Here is a 21,681-nt window from a genome sequence, read left to right on the forward strand (position 1 = left end):
GAAGAGAAAAGACACAATTTCTTTTACTGTGGAAACACCACGTAACTGTTACAAGAGCAGACAACAAGATAGTTGACAGATCTCAGATCCAGATGTTCTGTCCAGATGAGATAAACTGCTGTGTGGAGGGTCCCTGAGGGAGGTGAAGAAAGTGGGTTTGAATGCACGAGCAAGTCATACCAGACACATAGGATTAATGGTTAAGCTTCAAAAAACGGAGCGGCTATTATCACACTGCAGCGATACTGAATAATCACATGGAAGTACGTGGACCTATTACACAGCATGTGCAACCTATGGACTTAAAAGGCTTTTTGATACAGTACTTGAGCACCTTTTAAATGTCATAAAGCAATTAGGCCCTCTAAAGCACTCAACGGAAATGTCACAAATATTGGATTTTACAGTTTCCACTTCTCACTAAGTATGAGGATCTGAGTGGGGTTATGTCTCACTTTTTCCCAAATGCATCTGAGATGAATGTCACTCTTAACAAAATCTACTAAGGCTGTAGATTTTAGACTAAAAGTGGATGAAGATGAGCGTTGGCCGGACAAAGCTGAAGCTTGTTATTGCGATGTTTTCCTATAGCATGAGGCTGCAGGGTCCCAAATCCCTCCTGGGAGTCGATTGTAACGGGATCCGTGTGTGGCGTTATTGTCCGTCCTCGCCGACTGAATACAATCACATGAATCAGGGCTGAGTGGATGAACAATCAACAGCAGAGGAAATGAAAGATGCCTGAGTAGTTGTGGCTATTGTGCACCTGATCAGGACAGAGGTATTGATACAGTCTGAACAAACCCAAGAAGTCATACTAATTTAACGTTGAAGAGTTCAAAACATAGAAATATTATACAACAGAGAAAAGATGCAAAAAAACAAACAAAAAAACATAAAAGAGCTAAATTACTGCGGCCCATTACAGATGAGAGAGGCAGAAGAGATAGAGCAAAAACAGACAGAGGGACAGAAGCAGAAAACCTTTGCGTCCATGTCAGAATATTAATACAGTAGTCCAGAGGTCTGCATGTAATAGTGGTGGATTTGAGCACCATCTCTATGGCTGGGGGTCAGGGGGTCACTGGTCCAATCAGGTTGGAGGGTCATGGCTGTCAGAGCTGGTTTTCCAGTGCAGAGCGGCAGGCTGGCACAGTGATGAGGATAATGACGTCTTAGTGTCACATCAGATCACACAGCAGACACACAGTAACAGAGCAGGAGTGGGCAGGCTGGGCCGCGGGGCCCCAATGCACCCGTTGGGCACAAAACAGTCCAAAGGCCTGGCCTTTAGTGTTCCCATAGTCTGGTGGAACTCCAGCACAGTGCAGAAAGAAGGATGAAATGAAGCTGGATCTACTCATATCAAATGTTCAGAGGGGATCGATAGATATCGTCAAGGGAGCAGTTGCTTCAATTAAGCCACATGGCCTGTAGAAGTGGGTGGATGTCTATTCATCTGTTTCAGTCAGTTATTTCTCTTTAGGCCCGAGTGTCAGCAGGGACATGAAGGCTGATCAGTTCAGTTTTTGAGGGTTAAATCCTCCTCTTCACCAGTCATCCCCACCTCTGGGCCAATGTGCTGAGTGCTCCTGTATGACAGACAATATGGGTTAGACTCACAGTAGACTCAAATACAGTAGTAGAGTCTAGTAGGGTCTCTCCTCAGGCCAGCAGAGCTCTGAGATAAATATTTACATACTGAGGTTCAGTAGCTATGTATACCGTTTGGCATGTTCATTAACTTAGTTTTCTAGCACGCCAACATTTGCAATTATTAGGTCACAGAGAATGTCCTGGAAAAACTGAAAATATATTGGCACAAAAAGTCAGGGGATCAAAAAAAGGCATTAGGGCCCACGATTCTTATCAATGAATTTTACTACAACCAATCAAATAGCTTTTGAGATCATGTCCAGTAAATATAATAAAATAAAGGTATAAATAAATGTATATTATAATAAATAAATGCATCAAGTCATAAGAAACTCACACTAGTCTGCATCACTGACAAATTATTCCAGTAATTTCTTATTTTCTCAATCAATACATTAGTCGCCTGAATCGTCATTTCTCTGTTGATGTATGAACTGCAAAAAGTCATGACAGAAGAAAACGGTTGCTTACCTTCCTTGTTTTTTTTTTATAAGTCCACCACATTTGTGAAGATAATATTTATATAGACTCCTTCATCCAGACATCTCCAGTGGCCTGTGGCATTCCTTTCATTGGTTCCTTCATTTTCATACAAGTCTGATCCAAAGTTAGAGCAGAAGAAGAGGCCTTCATAGTAACAGCCACTACTGGTCCAAAAAAAAAAAGAAAAAAAAAAGAAAGAAAAAAAATCCAGTAGCCGAGTGTGGGTCTGTTATGACATTCAATCAACCCCCAAATGCATCATTCATGCCTTTAAAGTCTTCACTTGTTCAATTTTCTAATTTCTCCAGTGTTTTTTGTTCATCATGTTTATGCTCCTTCTGCTCCAGTGAGGGGGAGGGGGAAAAAAACACTCCAAAAACATCCTCCATTTTGCATGAAGGCCAAGTCACTTGTCAACAAACACTGACAGTCGTTCATCGCCTTAAAAGTTAATATATATATTTATATATAAAAAAAAGTGTTCATAAATTATTCAACAAAGTTCAGTAGATAAAATACCACTTGCATTTCTGTCCTGAAATTATCACTTTGTGCTTTCTGCAAACAAAAACATTGAAAAAAGAAGCAGCAAATTTTTGCCAGAGGTTAATCCATATAAAAAAACATTGTCTCTTTAAATCTAAAAAGGTTCACTCTATCTGTGTCGGTTGGATATCCCGTTGCTGTTCGTAGCTGGCTCTTCCAGCTCGTCGTCCTCAAAGCCGTGGAAGGTGGAAGTGTCGCTCTCCGAGGTGGTGCCGAACAGCTCCTCCGCTCCGGCGAAAGTCCCGTCTTCCTTCTCTTCTCCACACTCAGCTATGACAGAACGGCGTCAGTGAACGGGTGGTGAGTTACAAGAATTGAAGTCACATCAAATCATATCGCAAGGCCAGATCATCGTAGTTTGGTGTACATAAACTCACTTGTGCGTTGGCAGGCTGAGCAGGGAGACCCAGATTTACCCGTTTTCTTGTTTGAGCCCTGGCATTTATTACAGTAGTTGTTGGGAATGCTGGTCCCACCTGGACCTTTTGGACCTGTGATGAAATAAAAAAGAAACATATCACAAGATTTAATGACTGGTATGAATACAAAGTAAGACTTTTTTGACCACCTTGCTGATGTGGGGTAAACGACAAACTGTACACTGATAATAGAAACCTCACCTTCTTTGCTGAAACATGCATTCAATTATTTGTGTAGTTACAGATTTGGGTAACACTTTATAATGAGTACACACTATTAAGCATTAGTTAAGCATTAATAAATATTGAATTCATCATTTATAACACATGAATACTCATTAGTATGTAGTTAGTAAACATAGTTATAAATGTTTTACTCATCATTGATAAGCACAGTAGTTATGGATTAGTAAACACTGAATTCATCATTTATAAAGCATGTTTCTGACGTAAATACTCATTAGTAAGTGGTTTACAATCACAGTTGTAAATGTTTTACTCTTCATTAATAAGCTCATCTATATAAATGATGGATTCAGCATTCCCAAGCGCTCTTACGCGTTCAGTATGAATGGTTAGTGAGTGTTAGTAAATGTTTTATAAAAACTCACAAATTTCATTTCCAATGGATGACTTATAAACAGTTATTAATGCAGGAATTCATGAATTCAGGCAGTTACAAAGCACTTACTACTCGTTAATTAAGTATTTTGTGTGAGCTCATCTAAAGTGGGCACTATCTATGCCTTATAGAGCATTTACAAATGAGATATTAAGATTCACAAGGAGAGACACAACACGATATGGTTCATATTGCATTGTATTTATTGCAACTTGGGAATATTATAAGAGTCTGGTAAAAATAAAACTGATCAACCAGCGCATCCAGCGTTTACCATTTGTATTTATAAACGAGTCTGTGGCGGCCGCGACTCTCTCCCTGCTCTCTCCCTCTCGCGCACACACGGGCAGATGGACAGGTCGTGTTGTGACGGTAACATGCTAATGCTAGCTATAGTGTTCTGCTATCCGCCCCCCATGGGGGGGGGTTCCCAGTAGTGAAATGGCACCCGGGTACCGCCCAAGCCGAGCGAGTACTCGGATATCGGCTTCAGCCCTACAAACAATACGGCATCTACACTGATATCAGTTCACTCCGAACCATAGACTGTATAAAGTTCCGAACATACATCCATGACCCCGAAGCAGTCTTTTGCCCCCTGTTTTTGGTTGCACGCGCACCGGCGGCCGCTGGACGTGTACGTCGACGAGCCTTACACGTCATCAACGTCACAACGCCTGGACGACGCTGGGAGGCGGCAACACTGCAGCCGGTGCAGCCTGGTGCAGCAGCTAAGATGAATGGAGAGTTGGAGACGGAGAACTCTGCCCAGAATCGACGAGTCCGGCGGACGCGGGCCCAGAAGAAAGCCGGTGTGGAGATGGATATCGAAGTCGGCGGTCGTCAGCGGCACTAGTGGTGAGTATGTGTTCGTTTTGTTTGCTGCCACACATGGTCCATGGATGATAGCTAACGTTAGCTTGTCTGCAGCTGAAGGCTTTAGCTCTCGCTCCCTGACGTACTACCGCGACATGTAAACACACATTTCAGGACTGCTGACTTGTATCATCAGAGCAGCCTCCTTTCATATTTAATAGAGGGGGGACAATAACTGACTCTCATCTGTCAGAATGTGCCTGCTGTAAAGGATAATCATAGCTGAAAATCACAGGTTATTATGTCTGTTCTGATTTTACAAGCCAATGTGTGACTGTGTGTGTGTGTGTGTGTGTGTGTGTGTGTGTGTGACTTAAGTTAAATATCCTTTTTTTCCCCCCTCTTTTCTTTATTTTTAAACTGTTGCTAATTTTCCTTTTTTGTTCTCTAAATTGCAGTCCAAAATCTGGATCAGGCCATTTCCCGGTACAAGAAAATTCTCTGGCCGTTTGGTCTGCTGCTTTCAAGCGTGTTGGGATGGACCGGAACACTGCTCCAACCGCAGAGAGCTGCCCCCAGCAAATATAAGGAACTGACTTAATTTTTTGATACAGAAAAAAACAAATTAAATAGGCTACAGAAGGATTTTTTTCAAAGAATTATTTGCTGAACTTAAACTTCTGTGATCCACTGTTGGCGTTTTTATTCTGCCATGCTTACCCTTGTTTTACATCAACAGAACAGTTACAATATGTTGGGAAGTTGCAATAAATACAATGCAATATGAACTATCCCTTTGTGTTGTGTCTCTCCTTGGTCTGTTAAGATAACCAAGACTTTTATGAGTCTTGAGGCATTGCAGCCTTAATATCTCATTTGTAAATGCTCTATAAGGCATAGATAGTGCCCACTTTAGATGAGCTCACACAAAATACTTAATTAACAAGTAGTAAGTGCTTTGTAACTGCCTGAATTCATGAATTCCTGCATTAATAACTGTTTATAAGTCATCCATTGGAAATGAAATTTGTGAGTTTTTATAAATCATTTACTAACACTTACTAACCATTCATACTGAACGCGTAAGAGCGCTTGGAAATGCTGAATCCATCATTTATATAGATGAGCTTATTAATGAAGAGTAAAACATTTACAACTGTGATTGTAAACCACTTACTAATGAGTATTTACGTCAGAAACATGCTTTATAAATGATGAATTCAGTGTTTACTAATCCATAACTACTGTGCTTATCAATGATGAGTAAAACATTTATAACTATGTTTACTAACTACATACTAATGAGTATTCATGTGTTATAAATGATGAATTCAATATTTATTAATGCTTAACTAATGCTTAATAGTGTGTACTCATTATAAAGTGTTACCCAGATTTGTGTTTGGTGGATTCTTTGTCTGTTTTAACTTTTTCATTTGTGTCCCTGGGTGGATGTGTGTGTTGACTTCCTGATTACGTGGACTTGATTTTGACGGCAGGCCTTCCTTGAGTGTTTAATCAGGTTGATTGTCGTCATTAGCATAGTGTCACAGCATATGGGGTGGATTGTACAGATGAAGCATACCAATTCAAGACAACTGGTTGCATGAGGGCTAAAATGTGTACACTATGTAGATGAAATCTGGGTTTAATCACCAGTGACAGCAGATTTTTCAGATATACATATATATATGGCTACTTATTCTTGGGAATTTATTCCATATCCATATAAATGAGAGCTATTAGAAGAGTCACAGTTACCCAGCTGTATTTATGACCCGAATCTTGATGGATGCCGTAATTAAGGTAACTCTGATATGCCATGTTGTTTCTTCACCATTAAGAAAACCGCTCGCCTTAACACTGCTCACTGTGACCTTTCTACTAAAGATAAATGTACGGTGGCCCTAAGAGCTCAATGTAGCGTACTGCAACTGTGTATGTAAATCGACACATGAGCTGCAAATTAAAAAAAAAAACTCAAAACATGCAAATAAACATAACGGTCTGCTGTGTTTGTGTATTTGCATATTTTCTTACATTGCAGAGCACTGAACTGTCAGGGCCACCGTAATTCCCTAAGAATACTCTTTAAGAAATAAAAATTATTAATTATTAGGGGTGGGGGGGATGAAGGAATGAGTTAAAGAAGGTTAAATATGTTGAGGTAGTCAGGTTTTTGGGTTTGTTTGAGGAAAGGCAACAGTCAGACTTCTTACGTTTGTGTCTGTCAGTCTGTGGTGCGGAGGGAGACCTGGTGGCCACCGTGTTCCTCTCTCCAGCTCTCTCCTCCTCTGCCAGGTGGGAATGGGTGTAGTGGTAGCTTAGTCCGGTGCGGTTCCTGTAGCGCTTTGCACAGACTGCAACAAACAGTAGGCAGATGTTCAGTCCCACTACTGTGACTGTGACCGACATTCATTATCTAAAAATAATATTGGTAACAACAACATATTTAAATGCTGATATATGTATATATATTTTTACTTGTGTAAAGGATAAAGGCCTTAACATCCTCTGATTGTAATGAGACCTTCAATGAGCTACCAGTCAAACACCTTCCTACAGTTTGGCAAACTGGTGATTCCCCACAATTATAGAGCAACATAACAAATAACCACATCCAGTTTTTGTATTCAAGCAGCACTACAAACAAAGAAACTAAATAGGTCTAATGACATTTAATAGAGGTAACTATTCTCCTGGCTCCAAAGAGGAAAGACACAGTAAGCATTTCAAGATCTGATTACAATAGTCAGTCAAATAAAACAGAAACCCAGACAACATAATAACCATGTCTCAGTTTCACAGCACCAAAGGCACGCTTCAGGAAAAGTAAGATAATATATGGGCTGAATCGATTATCACAGCACTTGCAACACTACCACTCCACAATCTGTCAAAATAAACATTAAAAAAAACACAACGCTCCAAAAGAGTCAACAAGTTAAGGTACCTGGGGTTGAAGATTTTGAGTTCTGCTTTTGCTTGTATCTGTCTGTAAAAGAGAAAGGAAAGAGGAGACAACAGTATGAGTTTGTGTTGCTAAAGACGAGTCGTGACTGCACAAGTAAAATCCAATACTCCTATATCACCTGGATTTTCCACATTCAACTTGCATGTACAGGAGCACTTGAGACTGCAGTAACACTAGGTCACCTGCTTTCAACCTGTGCTGTCATCTGTAAAACCTGTGACTGATTTACACTGGTGTGACTTTTGGACAACAATCTGTTTTGTTGTTTTTTTTTTATAGAATAACCCTTTGATATGTTGATATTCTTCTGATATACAGGATAAAACAAGAGAGTAGGAATAGGATGAGTCACACTGTGGGTCCCTTCTTACAACATAACAGACAGTCTTTGAATAGAAATGAGCAAAAATGCTTCAATACTGACTTTTTTTTACTAGTAACACTTAGTGGATTAAAAACAATGTTCTGCTTAATTACATTTAAGGAGCTGAAGGATTTCCTTCTCTATTCACAACAGCATGAAATAATTAATCATGTCTGACATATGAAGGAAAACAAAAACTGATACAGTGTTTTACTGTTTACTGTGTGCATTTTTCCACAATACACATTTTTTATAATTCAACGAACCATGTCAGCCACATCTGTATAGATATAGATATATATATATTTATATTTCAATGAATCATGTCAATTGCAACTGTATAGATATATTTTTTATAATTCAACGAATCATGTCAAGCACAACTGTATAGATATATTTTTATATTTAAATGAATCATGTCAATCGCAACTGTATGTATAATGAATCATGTTAATCGCAGCTATATAGATTATATATTTTCTTACAATTCAAAGAATCATGTCCAACCCTCCTGTAACTATGTGAATGTGCTTTTTCTCTTATCTAGAATAGAATAGAATGCCTTTATTGTCCCATAGGGAAATTCGTCTTCACACTCTGTCACTGATCAACATACAACACTGAGCCACATGAATATCTACATCTAATCAGGGGTGCTCATTACGTCGATCGCGAAGACATTTGGGTCTATCGCGTGATGAAGAACAAAAAAAAAAAAAAAAAATTAAAAACACAGTCTGGACAGCAGGCATTTTTCTCACAACCGACCCATAGACTGTAAAAGAACCGACCTCAAAAGCGAGGGCAGGTCCGCCGAAGCATCATTCCAGGTGAATCAAGCTCTCCGCCCGTTGTCTTTGTTGTTAATTTGTTGCTGCTCCACAGAGCACATGGCTACTTAATTATGCACGTGCTGACCATATGGTTGCATTCTGGGGGTGGAATATGAGGTGTGTTCATGTCCGCACCATTCTTGGGTCCGGTGTGATTTATCAATGGAATATTGCGCAGAGTTGTGCGTACGCACAGCTTGATCAGTGTTTCCCACTTCTCCTCACGTGTGTTTACGTGTGGTGCGCCCGCAAGCGAGAGAGACGGCAGGTTGAGAGGCTGACAGCTGACAGATGAGAGATGGTGAAACGCTAGCATGATTATTAAAAAAAACACCATCTCTCATCTCTGCCCGCACATAGACAGACACAGGTTCACATACAGACAGGGGCGCACGGTAAATGCAGCTGCCCCCCCCCCCCCTGCCGCATAGTCCGACCAACTGGACGACCAAAAATTGGTAGATCATTTTGACTTGGTCACTTTAAAAGTAGCTCTCAGGCTGAAAAAGTGTGAGCACCCCTGATCTACATCTACTGGTCCTCCGTCTTGATGGACTTTTTTATGTTAATTGTTGTATTGTTTTGGGGACTACGGATGTAATTTAGCACATGTGCTAAATCCGGTGTATTTACTGTGGGTACTCTAGCACTCACTGTCCATTAATATGCATTGTCCCGACTAAATAAACAAATAAAGTAAAAGTAAAAAGGACAAATTTCAGTGTGTATGATATGATGATTCAGAATGCATGTGTTCTTACTGTCACAGACGTATGGCTTGTCATCATTCAGATCTGTCCGCCTACGGCCTGAACCCCGACCCTGAGGATAAAAAAGAAACCACTGATGCCACTGCCGTGAAATCTATACCTTCCAACATGCACAGACAAGTCACATTATATATGTACCATGATTTACAGAGGGAAACTAAGCCTTAGCAGAATCACATCGTCAGTCAGTTCAGTTTTAGAAGATGAAGAAGAAACAATGTTGATCTTCTTGAACTTAAAGCAGCGTCTTGGTTATTATGCAACTGGAGTCTATGCTCATTTGGTCACTTACTCTTCCTTTGCCCCGATGTCTCCTCCTTGGAGTGTCCACTTCGTAGTCGTCGTCATCGTTGAAAGCGTCCTCTGCTGCGTCGGCCTCTAGAACCCTCTGAGAGAGAGACATAGAGAGAGAGAGAGAGAGAGAGAGAGAGAGAGAGAGAGAGATAAGACCATTTCAGTGCTCAGCTCTGATTAAAGCCCAGTTCACTGAAACACTGAGCAGGAACAACAGAGAGAAGAGAAAAAGCTATTTTTTAGTTCTCCTCATAATCTACTTTTGACGGCTGTAATGTTCTGTCTCTTCCTGTACAAATGTCTATTTAATGTGAAGATGCTTACGGATGATATTCTTTATTGAATTAATGTGTTTAGTGGCATTAGGAAGGATCTAGAAGTTATCTGTTTGCCTTGTGAGATGGGATAGAGTGTACTGTATGTCCCTGTTGTTTCCACAGCTTTATTTGGTGAAGTGTGTGATGTGGAGATGTGACCAGCGAAGGTTTTTTTGGATGGATAAAGCAACTGAATTGAAGCATCAAGTTCCATATTATGCATCAGTTTGTGGCCTTGACTCATTATGATTGTGACCACAAGTGATTGGGAAATCAAACTTGAAGCGATCCACTTACCCAAGCTGCTTCTCAGTGAGACAGCAGTCGGCTAACAAGCCCCGCAGGTCAACTGGAAAAACTTGGCAAGTTGCCTTGACAACCAGTTGGGGCGCAACATTTCACTCTCACTGCCAATTGTTTGAGTGATATCACTGAACATTAAAATTTTAAACGTTTGGCTGACGAGCTTAACCAGGGCAACACACACACACACACAGAGCCAACCTGGATCTCCAGCAGACTCTCCTCGTCGTTCTTAGCGTTGTTCCTCTTGTCTAGACCCTCTCCTCGCAGCAGAGCCTCCAGCGTGGTGCTCTGAGTGGGCAACGTGTCCTTGGACATGAGGCCGCCGTCTGCGCAAAAGACAAAAATACAGGCAAAAAAACAAAAACGTGATGAATCATAAAAACACTATCTCATACCGATGCAGCATGCCAACACACGTTGATTGTTCACTTCAGGTTCCACAGGTAAATAATCAAAGCAGTGGAACAGTATATCTCCAGATCTCAGAGCAGCAGTAAGTCACCATCCTCTACAATGTGTTGTTTTCCCTCCTGCATCATCATCATCATCATCAGACACGGTGCTGTGATAAGAACAGTGAGCACTACAATCTCCAAACTTATAAGCAATGTTTCCATTAGCTCTCTTTTCTTCCACTCACACTAGACCCAATAAAAGCATGTGGCAAATTACTGGAGCCGTTGGTTTTTATAGCAGCTGTCATAGATCTTTTTCTCTGCTTGCATCAGAATGTGTCATCACACTATTTTCACAGCACTATTATTACTGAAAAAGACATATGTTTTCATTCTCAGATAGAGAGAGAGAGAGAGAGAGAGAGAGAAGGAGAGAGAATGCATTGTCATTGGAGAGCTCTCGATAATGCCGGGCCATGCAGACATTAGGCTGACTTTGTCCACAGGAATCTCTGAGGTACAATGTAGATAAGTGGCTTATCACTTTAACCTGAACGCATCATGCAGATATCTCCTCCTACAGTGAGCTGAAGATCTAAACAAACAGTGTAGGAGGCGAGCAGGTTGAGCAGACAAAGAAGAACAAACAAAAGCCTTGACAGTCTGTCGATTCCACACATCTTATTTACAAAATCTCCTCTCCAAAGAGAGAGCTTCATGATCATCCAGTTGCACTGTGGATGTTTGCAAAGAGGACACACTTCAAAGCCCCCCCACGCCACCGCCCCCACCCCCACCCCCACCCATGACTTTTGCAGAATATTGAAGTGCAGAAGCAACAGAGGGCTGAGCAGGTAAGAGGCAGATGGAGGAGGTAGGCGTGAGGCAGCAGATGCAACACGCATTCTCTAAAATGGGCTCCTGCACCGTGTGGTGGCAGCCCCTCACCATTGTGTCTGTACACGTTGACTTTCAACTCTCCGCGACGAGACAGACCACCCCCCACCCCCCCCACCACCACCCCAACCCCCCACGTCCCTCCCTCTCTCCCAACCCATGGGAGCTGGGGGGGCTAAAAATAGAGGCAGCAGCAGCAGCAGCCTGCAGCAGGGAGCTGATTCTGCATGCAGCCCCAGTCTCTAGCACGCCGTCCGTTAGACAGCCCTGCCGAGGCAGCCAGACAGATCCTGGCTGCTGCCCTGTGCCCGGCCACCTCTGGCCAGCTGCACAACGTGCTCTGTAGAAGAGACGCCAGGTTAAATCAGGGGATGTTTCCCCTCCGCTGGGCGCTGCCACACAGCTCATACAATCCACTGTTGTTGGAGAAGGGAAGGGACAGGAGGGTGGCGGCGGTGGTGGTGGTGGGGTCTTAGCGAGCGCCAGCTCTGTGGAAAACAATAGGCTACAATGGGATGTGTTTGGGAAACAAAGGCTTGGTTCATATGCTATCTCTCCATCTTGCTTTCTCTTTCCAGGCTCTCTTGCACACTCTTACTTTCGCAACTTCCCAAACGTTTGACCTTCTACTGTGCAAAGCAGAATTTAAAAAAATAACACAAGGAATTTCTCACAGCTTTTTATAGAAACTTCTAAATATGAAAAATTTGCAACATAATATTTCTGTAGGAGATTCTGTCTGTTGTCATGTTGATTCCTTAGAATAGTGTAACATCCCAGTGGGTATGTGCAAGCCTTGGGCGCAGAATGGACCAGTTACTTGAGCTCAGGAACACCGGCCACACAACACACACACAGACGACACAGCAATTTATAGGGAGAGATGAACGAGTTGCCAGAGAGAAAGAGACCAAACCAATCAGCAAGGGAGGTGGTAAGTAGAAAATACGATACATAGAGAATACAGAGGAGAGGTTAAATGTTTTGAGTGAGCTGTTTCAAGTGGCAGCCCGAGAAGGCCAAACTCCATTCAATAACATTTATTAAATACTGTCTGCAGTGGCCGAACTCTGTCTCGCTGCTCCCAGCAGTGGTAAATCTAATTACATGTTCTACTTCTCACAAAACAAGTTTACCAGCCGGGGTGAACACAACCACATTTCATCCTCTGAAAAATGACTGGCAGCCTGTTCTGCTCGGCGCGCGGAGACAGAGTGATATGCTTTTAGCGAGATTATTCCAGATCATCACCAGTAATCACATGAGCTAAAGGAGGTGGGTGGGAGAAGGAGGGAGGGAGAGAGAGAGACGGCGGAGGGAGAGGAGGAGCCGTGCGGAGCAGGAAGTGACAGGCAGGTGGTTTAAGGAGAAGACTCTTCAGGCTCTTACCCAGCTGGAGGCCGTAGATGCCCAGGCGGGTGTCTGAGGTGTTATGCAGCCGTCTCTTCTTCCTCCAGCAGCGGGCGGGGTATGTGTACATCTGCCCAGCTGAAACCCCTGTATACAGTAACAATAATATAATAATAATATAACACACACATGTCAACAACAACACACTCTCTTCAGCTCTTGAAACACATCATTTTTTAAAAAGTATTATTTATGGCTTTGCTCCTTGTAAAGATTGTGTTGCAATTGACATTAAAAAAAAAAACTCTCATATTATGAGACGTGGAAAGATCTGAACCTTTTTAAGTGATTATTTGAATTTGTTTTGTCTCTGTGTTTCTGTATTGACATTTAAACTATTCTGATTCCTCAACCATTACGGGAATGAATTCACTTATGAGGCCACACAACAGTCCCAAGGAAGTTAGTCAGCAGCAACGTTGACGATCGATTGTCTCAGTGACTCATTAAGCAAAAATGACACACATTTACTTCTGGAGCATGAGAATGTGCTACTTGTTGACGCTTCAGCTCTGAAACTTCTGGTTCTGTTCTGATCATTTAAAATCATCCATTATTTTTTAGAAACAGATCAATTTGCTCTATAACATGTTGGAAACTGGTGGAATAATGCCCATCACACTTTCACAGAGCACAAGTAAATGATTGTCTGTAATGTTCAGAAGTCCAAAATCCAAAGAAATTCAATTTACAATGATGTAAAAAAAAAAAAAGTCCACATTGTGATGAACGTAATGATCAGTTGATTAACAGAGCTGTTGACAAATATATTTCTGATAATCAACCAGTTGTCTCATCTACGAATGTCACATTAGGATGTTGTACAATTGCAGGGGGAATAAAAAAAAAGCATTCAACAGATAAATCAATAATGAAAATAATTATTATTTGCAACTCCACTTAATAGCTTTAGATAATGTGACGCAGACACCATTTTTGTCAGTGTAATGGACCAAAAAACACTTAACTCTCACTGAACATACTTTGCATGCATGCATATGTGTTGTGTGTGTGTGTGTGTGTTTGCCCACCAGGGCTACGGTGGTGCCGCTCCATCCAGATGTAGCAGTTGTTCTGGGCCACGCCGGTTTGCGAGTCCAGGAATGGCAGGCGGACGCTGCGTTCAGCACACAGGCGGGCATTGTAGCTGCGGCACTGCTCAATAGCGTCCTTGTAGAACTGGTCGCCCAACCTGCAGGGTGAGGGGGTGAGGGGGTGGGGGTGGAATGGGGGCAACGTTAGCAACAGAGGTCAGCGACACCCAAATGATGTGGTCGACACCTGTTCGGTCGCCGACATAGCAGCTGGTTTACAAAGCCGGGCAAGAGCAGACATGCAGCTAATGAGAAGTGTGACTATTTGCACAATCTCTGATATGTGGATTGGCCTGTTGCTTTACTGGCTACACATCATTAAAGCAGTATTAGATGCTGCTCAAGATGTTAGAAAGCAGGTCAATATAACATAAGAAAAGAAGCACGGGCTGCTTCATAATTATACAAAAGGTACAACGGAAATTATCCTCAACCCAAGTAATACATCACTCTTGTTATCAGCTCTGTTCAACACGAGCCTCAAACTGACAGCTAAGCGCCTCTATCCTCTCTCCTGCTTGACAGTGACAAGAATTTGTTGCGAGAAAACAAAACAAAGCAGCACAGTTACGACAGCGTAACAACTCTGCTGCTCCCACTCCCGAGGTTAAGCATGTTATTACCTCTGTGGGCTCTTTGTCTGATCTGATTCCAGATCAGACAGGCTGTGAGCTTACACTGGTGTTGACCGGAGCCCGACTATCACAGCAACACTGAAATCTGCGCTCTGATATGAAGTCGCTCCTCCGAAACCGGCTACAGCGAGCAAAGACTCTCGCACTTTAGTTCCACTTTTCTTAGCGCCACTGAGATTTTGGCATTCCCTCAGGGTTTCAGAGTTAATATTCAGAGTGAAATGGGGGAGGATATTTCACATTCAAGCCCTCAATCGCTGCCACACGCCTGGTATGGTAATTAGCCTACTTAATTAATCTCAGCAGAACGCCTAGCACAAGAGCAGGTTCTAAAATCACTATATCAAAGATGGGGGCAAATGCAGCAACTGTGAAATCGTGGCGAGGTACTTTGTGTGTGATTTCCACTGTGTGCTGTTGTATCACAGGGCCAACAGGGGCAGATGATACTGCAGCGGCCGGTTCTTCTAGTATGAACATCTCCACATCCGCATAATGAAGTTCCTACACGTGTTCCCAATTACAACATTAGGAAGACGGCCATTTTGAAGTGAAACTAATGAGCTGCGGGCTGCGAGTCGAGCCTGGAATCTTAAACTGGAGGTGGAGGAGGTGGGAGGCCGATTTGTCAGCGTCTTCCAGATCCTGCTCTCCCTCCCTCTCTCTCTCTACCCCTCCACGAGACGACGTCCAGCAGATGAACAGCCGTGTTAGAAATGCTGTCCCGCACAAAAGCCCACGGCTCTGCGGTTCAGACAAAGCCACAGTGTGTGAGGCTTCTGGGAAAAGGGAGGCTTCGTGTCAGTGTGACTGAGAAGAGTAAACAGTCACAGGTACAGAGTGAGAGCGGCAGAGGGGAGGAAACGTGTTGGGAACAGAAAGACTGGGAGGGAAAATTAAAAACAAAACAAGACAGGGGGGTTCAAAAAAGGCGAGACGGCGGAAAGAGAGGTTCAAAGCTAACAAGCAGATCATGACTTGGGGCTATGGGGCTTTGTTTTTCCCTCAGCCTGTTACAATCATACCAAGATAGTGGCTTTATTGTAGCTAATAACCATGTCACTACTAGGCTCTGCCTTGTAAAGATGTCATACAGTGTTACAGAGCCAAGAACCCACTTTCTCAGATGTTCCAACACTTTCTCAGGATTTTAAGACGCAGGAATTTTTACACAGTCACACAGGGATTTACCAAAAACTATTGTTGCACGACAAATCAGTTAACACTTTACAAAACTACACACAATTAAGCATTAATGAATCATTTATAAAGCATTCTTCCACCCATGATACTAATTCATTAACAGATATAAATGTTTAACTCACCCATGATGTATTTTCGTACTCAAGTATATAAATTACAAACCAGTGATTTAGGAAAAGTCCGTGGTTAGATCAACTTAGCGTGGGTAAATTAACAAACTATTAAGATGCAATTGGTGTTAAGTAGCCTATGTTAACAGATGCTTTATTATAGGTAAACTTATTAATCGAGATGCTTTACAAATACTGAATTAAGTGTTTAATAACGCTTAATTAGTGCTAAATATTGTGTGGTTATTTCAAAATGTTTCAAAAACATTTTTTGTGATTTTTACTTTTGGCAGCTTTTGCAATTGTGATTTCACTTGTTGGAATTATCATTTTCAGATTTCATATTCACTGGAAAAAACAAAAGAAAAAAACAAAACACAACATCATGAGGAAAACCCCTCTGGCAGGAAAACTATTTTTTTTCTGTTTTTTTTTTTTTGTTCTCTTTCTTTTCTTTGTTGTTTTTAGACTCTTTGAGGCACTCTGTGTTGCTGCTTTTAGCATGAAAGGTGCCATATACAGTAAATAAATAAAAATTGAAATTTGAATTTGAAATGTTTCTGCGGCGATGGAATATGGAATATATATACTGTCTAGCTAATAGTATGAGTTTTGTTGGGGCTTGTATCACACAGACATGTTCCTTTACAATGAGAGAACATGAGTGGGATGCCAGGGCGTCCAGTTCCTGCTTTTTTTCTGCAGTTCTTGCGATTTGAATTTCGCTCTTGGTCATAATGTGATTTTGATTATATTTCTATTAACTGTGCAACCTACATTGTGCAACTTAAAACAGATTTCACATTTTCACACAGTGTAAAAAATTGATGATGAGTTGAATCAATACATAGCTGATGAATAATAAACACAGCTGTGTCATGAAGTGTATAAATGGCATTCCTCAGGTCTGTACTCCATGTTGAAGAGTCCTGTTTCCAACAGTAAACAACACTAACCTGTTTGCCCCACTGTCATTCCTTGATATCAACGCACAGTTCTGCTGGGACACACTGTGACATATCAGTTTACTAAATGCAGACCAGCTGACCAGTTGTAAACGCTCCCTGAAGCCCGCTGCGAGAGCAGCACTCACCATGGAGTGCCAAGATACTCCTGGTGCTACAGGAGTCCAACAAACCAAAAGGGAGGATGCGCATCAGCCTCAAGTAGAAATGTGGAGGAGGTGGTGGTGGTGGTGGTGGGGGGGGGGGGTCAGGGGGGAGTGAGAGGGGGCAAGACAGTGGTGAAAGTCTTGAGGTGGATGGTGGATGTCTGCGCCACGACATGCTCTCCATCAAAGCAGCAGGCACCCTGAGCAGCAGGTGCGCAGGCTTAGGTGAGAGATCTCTCTGACACTTGTAATGAGTGACAAGACTCACACGTCCAGCGACACAAGAGTGGTGAGACAGACACAGACACAGACACAGACACACACACACACACACACACGAACGAACGAACAGGCACACACCACCTCTGTGTCACTAGTCACGACTTTTCCCCTCTGCTCTCGTCTGAGGTGCAGGCTTTTGTTTTTCCACCAGCTTTTGAAGCTGAACAGGCTTGAGAATAACTCCTGTTTATTATTTCAACTTTGGTCCAATCTAGTTTTGGCTTCTATTCCAATCAGATGTGACAACACTGAACTCACCACATTAATTACTGAGATTTGGGAGCCAGGCAACAGCACAAAACACAAGTATGAGGGGGCATAACACACACAAAACTGGCAATCTGACAGTCATGTAAACTTATTTGGGAAAAGACAAAAAAAGGCCTATGGAAAATGTATCACTGGGTCTGTTGTAAACACTCATAACAGTTTAGAAAGCAGCTTCCTGATTCAAGTATGACCTACCGTACTTGCACTAGTTGTGTGCAGACAGTTTTCCTGTAGAGTGGAGGCCTGTAACCAACACTTGAACCACACTCGCGGCACTTTCACTTTCATCTACGCAGCAGAGTCTGGGTCAGTGGTTCAACACCTTTCAGGCAAACGCACCATTTTACAATGAAACACTTGTGAGTCAAGTCTACAAGAAGTGAGTCTAGTCAGAAGCTTTTAGTTTGAGCCTTAACACAACATCAGTATAAGATTATTTAATTGAAATGTAAACTTATCAACATTATTTCGTGTAAATCCACCCTGGTTTGCTTACACCCTTTCTGACTGATGTTTTTAACAGAGCTGGGCTTTCTAGAGCAATTTCCCCATGTCCTGAATCCAGTTCTATCAAAGCTCAGAAACAGAAGCCTTAGCAAAAACAATAAAGCCATAGGTTGTGATAAAACCACAAATGATCCTTTAAAGTCTGGCTCTGCCTCACGCTGACAAAGTCCTGTGGACTCTACACGGACTTAAAAAGTTCAGGGCTTTAAAAAGGTGCCTCAGAGGTATGTGCTACACATCCTCAATATCTTCCAGTTGAGTAGAGAAGGTGAGTGTGTGCATGAGGGCGAGGAACAAAAGCAAATCTTGTGGCCAGTGGGGCCTCCGCTATCAGCATGTTCCTGTCAACGGTTTGCCGTGTCACATGGCTGCGTCCGTAATGTGAGCATGTGTCAACACTGGTTTTGCATATCTAATGACAAACTTTTAGTTTGCAGGAGAGCAGCTCACAGTGGCCAAATCCTCTGCAGCCACGGAAAAAAACTCCCAGGTTTGCTTTTTAAACACAGCACAGCAATTAATAGATGCAACTTACAACAAAACTGAAAAAAGGAAAAGAAAATGACATGGAGGGATGATTTTCGAAGCATTACTTTAGTCCGTTCAGCTGCGTTCAGGAGGTTTCTCAAATTTGCAGGTGCACTGCTGCTTCACAGGAAGCTACCGCTACCACATAAAAGAGAGGGGGAGGAGGAGGAGGAGGAGGAAGAGGGAGGCATACTGAGTGACTGCATCCTGACAGCAACCTCTGATTACACCAATCAGAACAACAGAGTCTGGGTGAGGGCAGGAGTAAAACCAGATCATACACCTCCACACAGTGAAGTGCCAATAAGCAGCAGGCCTGACTCTCAAAGTCTGCTACACACCAATGACAACAAGGTAGCAGATGGATTGGGGAAGCAAAGAAGGAAAACTCCAGCTGTGAATAAAATTTTATACAAGCAGCTTTATGAGCTTCTTTATTAATTAAATATTCCAGACTCCATTTTAATCAGCAGATTCTGGAGATTACCGTCCTCCCATGCTCAAATGAGGGGACGGACCTCACACACAGACGTGCACAGGCTCGCACACTGCAGCTTCATCCGCCACCACACATCCACAACAAAGTCAAACCAGAGTTTCATTTCCCTAAAGTGAATCATCTTTTTTTTAAGGAAAAAAAAAGAAAAGAAAAAAAAGGTCAAACTAGTCCACAGGAGCGACATCCAATTAGTGTCAAGTGTGACTAATTATAATCTGACAAACTTGTGAAATGAAGTCAGAAACCCGAGACATAGGCTAATTATAGCAGATTGAAACACTTCATTAAGCACAGCTTATAGCAAGGAGACATTCCACATCTGAATGCTAAAACGTCTCTCAGACGAAGCAGCAGCTTGACAGAAGACGCACGATGAAGCGTGTTAGGACACAAGACAGGGGAAACAGTCCAACGAGGCAGTGATAAAAAAAAAAAGCACTTTCCAAATAATAATGGAAAGTACGTCACACATGAGGAGGAAAACAGAAGGAGCTACACGGAAATGTAGATAATATTTCACATTTCCATCCAACACTTTAACATCAGCTGCTTCACTGAGCTGCTCAGATGCCAGCAGAGGGAAGCTGTGATTGTATCGGGCCGTTCCCTCGTGGGCAAAAACTGTGAAGGAGGGCACTGCAGGACAAGTGCAAGCACGCTCAAGTCGATTACAGATTCTGAGGAAATTTTGCATTTACTTAGTGTTTTCCAGAGCATCATGCAATGAGTGTGCAGGTGGTGGGAGGTTGTCTTGCTAAATGCCACTTTGACAGGTTACACAGTCTGTGTGTGTGTGTGTCATATACTCATTTCAGTCTTTTCCTCTCATAATATCATAATAAAGTAGTAGGCATGCAAAGTGAGGAATTCATATTATCTGATCCTCGGCATAAACGTCAGTGTGCCATGAAAGAACACTGCACAATCAAAGGTATCAAAACATCACTCTCTGAGGTGGAGTAACAACACCAGTGGGTGATGTGCGAGGTGCTGTGTGGTCCACTCCTTGTGCTAAAAGTCCAGGGAGGTGCAGGGTACCTCTACCGGAGGAGCAGATGGTTCTCCTGCTTGTGCCCAACACTTCCTCCCTGTCGGAGCATCTCTCTGACAGATGGGCCCAGGATCCTGGACCAAGCTAATCTCCAGCACTCCTCCACTTAAAGGCACAGCCTGCTCTACCTTCCACACACACACACACACACACACACACAGTCCCAAAGAGAGCCATGATGATCATTACAACCCATCAATACAGGCTGAATGCTGCTGCTGCTGCTGCTGTCACGTCCAAACTGAACGTGTGCCTTTACACAAAATGCTACACTATATGACCAAGCTCTGATAGGAGATGACAGGAAAAGCAGGGGGGGGCTAATTGTGTCTAACTTAGAGCAATATGTCTACCAGAGGAATTGGCTGAAACAATACAGAAGAACAAAGGAGAAATGGGAGAAAAAGGTGGAGCATTTCTTTGAAGTTGAGGCACTGAAATAACTACAGCACGGGCTATCTGAGCCCGGGCTGACAGTTTATTTCCAACGGCGGGCTCAAATTCGCTGTCACTTTTGTCGATTTCGCCAGCAAAGCATGCAAATACAAAATGCCTCCTCCCTTTGCTTTACCGGGTCCTGACCACGTCTGCGCTCGGAGGAGCCAAAGTTGACATGTCGACAATTCACACCAACTATAAACGACTTTCGGAATGTCAGATGATATTCCGCCGCTCTGCCCAACCGAGCACGAAGAAAATTGGCTTTTAATTATTCGGTGCGGCGCAAAGGCACGTTGTCGACAGTTTTCAAATAAATTTATAGCCCAGGAAAGACGACACTCTCCCGTGTTGAATGCAAAGCCACACGGAGGAAAAGCTCCTCCGGTGCAGTCAAAATGTCAGGCAGCCTTACGCACATGTTTTAGACTAAATGTTAAAATCTTGTAGAATAAAAGAACTATACGAGGCTACTTTGCCATGCAAGAAGTACACAAAATAGATTCGGACAGCTTAGTCTGTCGTATGCACACGGCTGGAAATGACATGCACGAACGGCCGGTTTTAATGAACGAGTTGGCAACAAAGTAATTATTCACAATTTCCTCAATGTCTAAATTACTTACGCTTTTAGTGGATTCTGAATGACAGCCGCCATTTTGCTACAATGTAACGCAATATCGGCGTCTTGCAGTTCTGAGGGAAACCTACGGAAATTGACCAATCAGAGCGCGGGGTGAATTCGTGGACCAATACATCTGCAGGATAGGCGGACGGGGCGTGGCCTAATGGGGTAAACTGTCAAAATTATTTTAAAGGGTTTTCCCTTGTATTTTAATTGTACACAACTG

The 21,681-nt window shown here is 42.6% G+C and overlaps 1 protein-coding gene across 1 annotated transcript; it reads right to left on the reverse strand.

Moving 5' to 3' along the window:
• Nucleotides 1-17: 17 nt before the first annotated feature.
• LOC146963915 (zinc finger protein DPF3-like) lies at nucleotides 18-21,578 on the reverse strand. The gene is made up of 11 exons (XM_085766966.1): nucleotides 21,457-21,578; nucleotides 14,134-14,294; nucleotides 13,082-13,189; nucleotides 10,599-10,726; nucleotides 9,776-9,871; nucleotides 9,475-9,535; nucleotides 7,496-7,537; nucleotides 6,762-6,902; nucleotides 3,063-3,176; nucleotides 2,128-2,955; nucleotides 18-1,592 (listed from the first exon to the last, which is right to left on the reverse strand). Exons 1-10 carry the CDS (start codon nucleotides 21,486-21,488, stop codon nucleotides 2,795-2,797), a joined length of 1,044 nt encoding a protein of 347 aa, XP_085623092.1. The 5' UTR covers nucleotides 21,489-21,578; the 3' UTR covers nucleotides 18-1,592; nucleotides 2,128-2,794.
• Nucleotides 21,579-21,681: the final 103 nt, after the last annotated feature.

The sequence above is a fragment of the Trachurus japonicus genome, chromosome 22, assembly GCF_045865225.1.
Source record: "Trachurus japonicus isolate A0001 chromosome 22, Traja_1.0".
In the NCBI taxonomy this organism is placed as follows: Eukaryota; Metazoa; Chordata; class Actinopteri; order Carangiformes; family Carangidae; genus Trachurus; species Trachurus japonicus.

Excerpts from the sequence above, each read along its gene's own strand:
- LOC146963915 (XM_085766966.1), bottom strand. The coding sequence starts at position 21,488 with ATGGCGGCTGTCATTCAGAATCCACTAAAAGC. Across the intron at positions 7,538-9,474 it reads CAAGCCATACGTCTGTGACA|ACAGATACAAGCAAAAGCAG; the intron begins GTAAGAACACAT and ends TCTCTTTTACAG. Across the intron at positions 6,903-7,495 it reads CTCAAAATCTTCAACCCCAG|TCTGTGCAAAGCGCTACAGG; the intron begins GTACCTTAACTT and ends TGTTTGTTGCAG.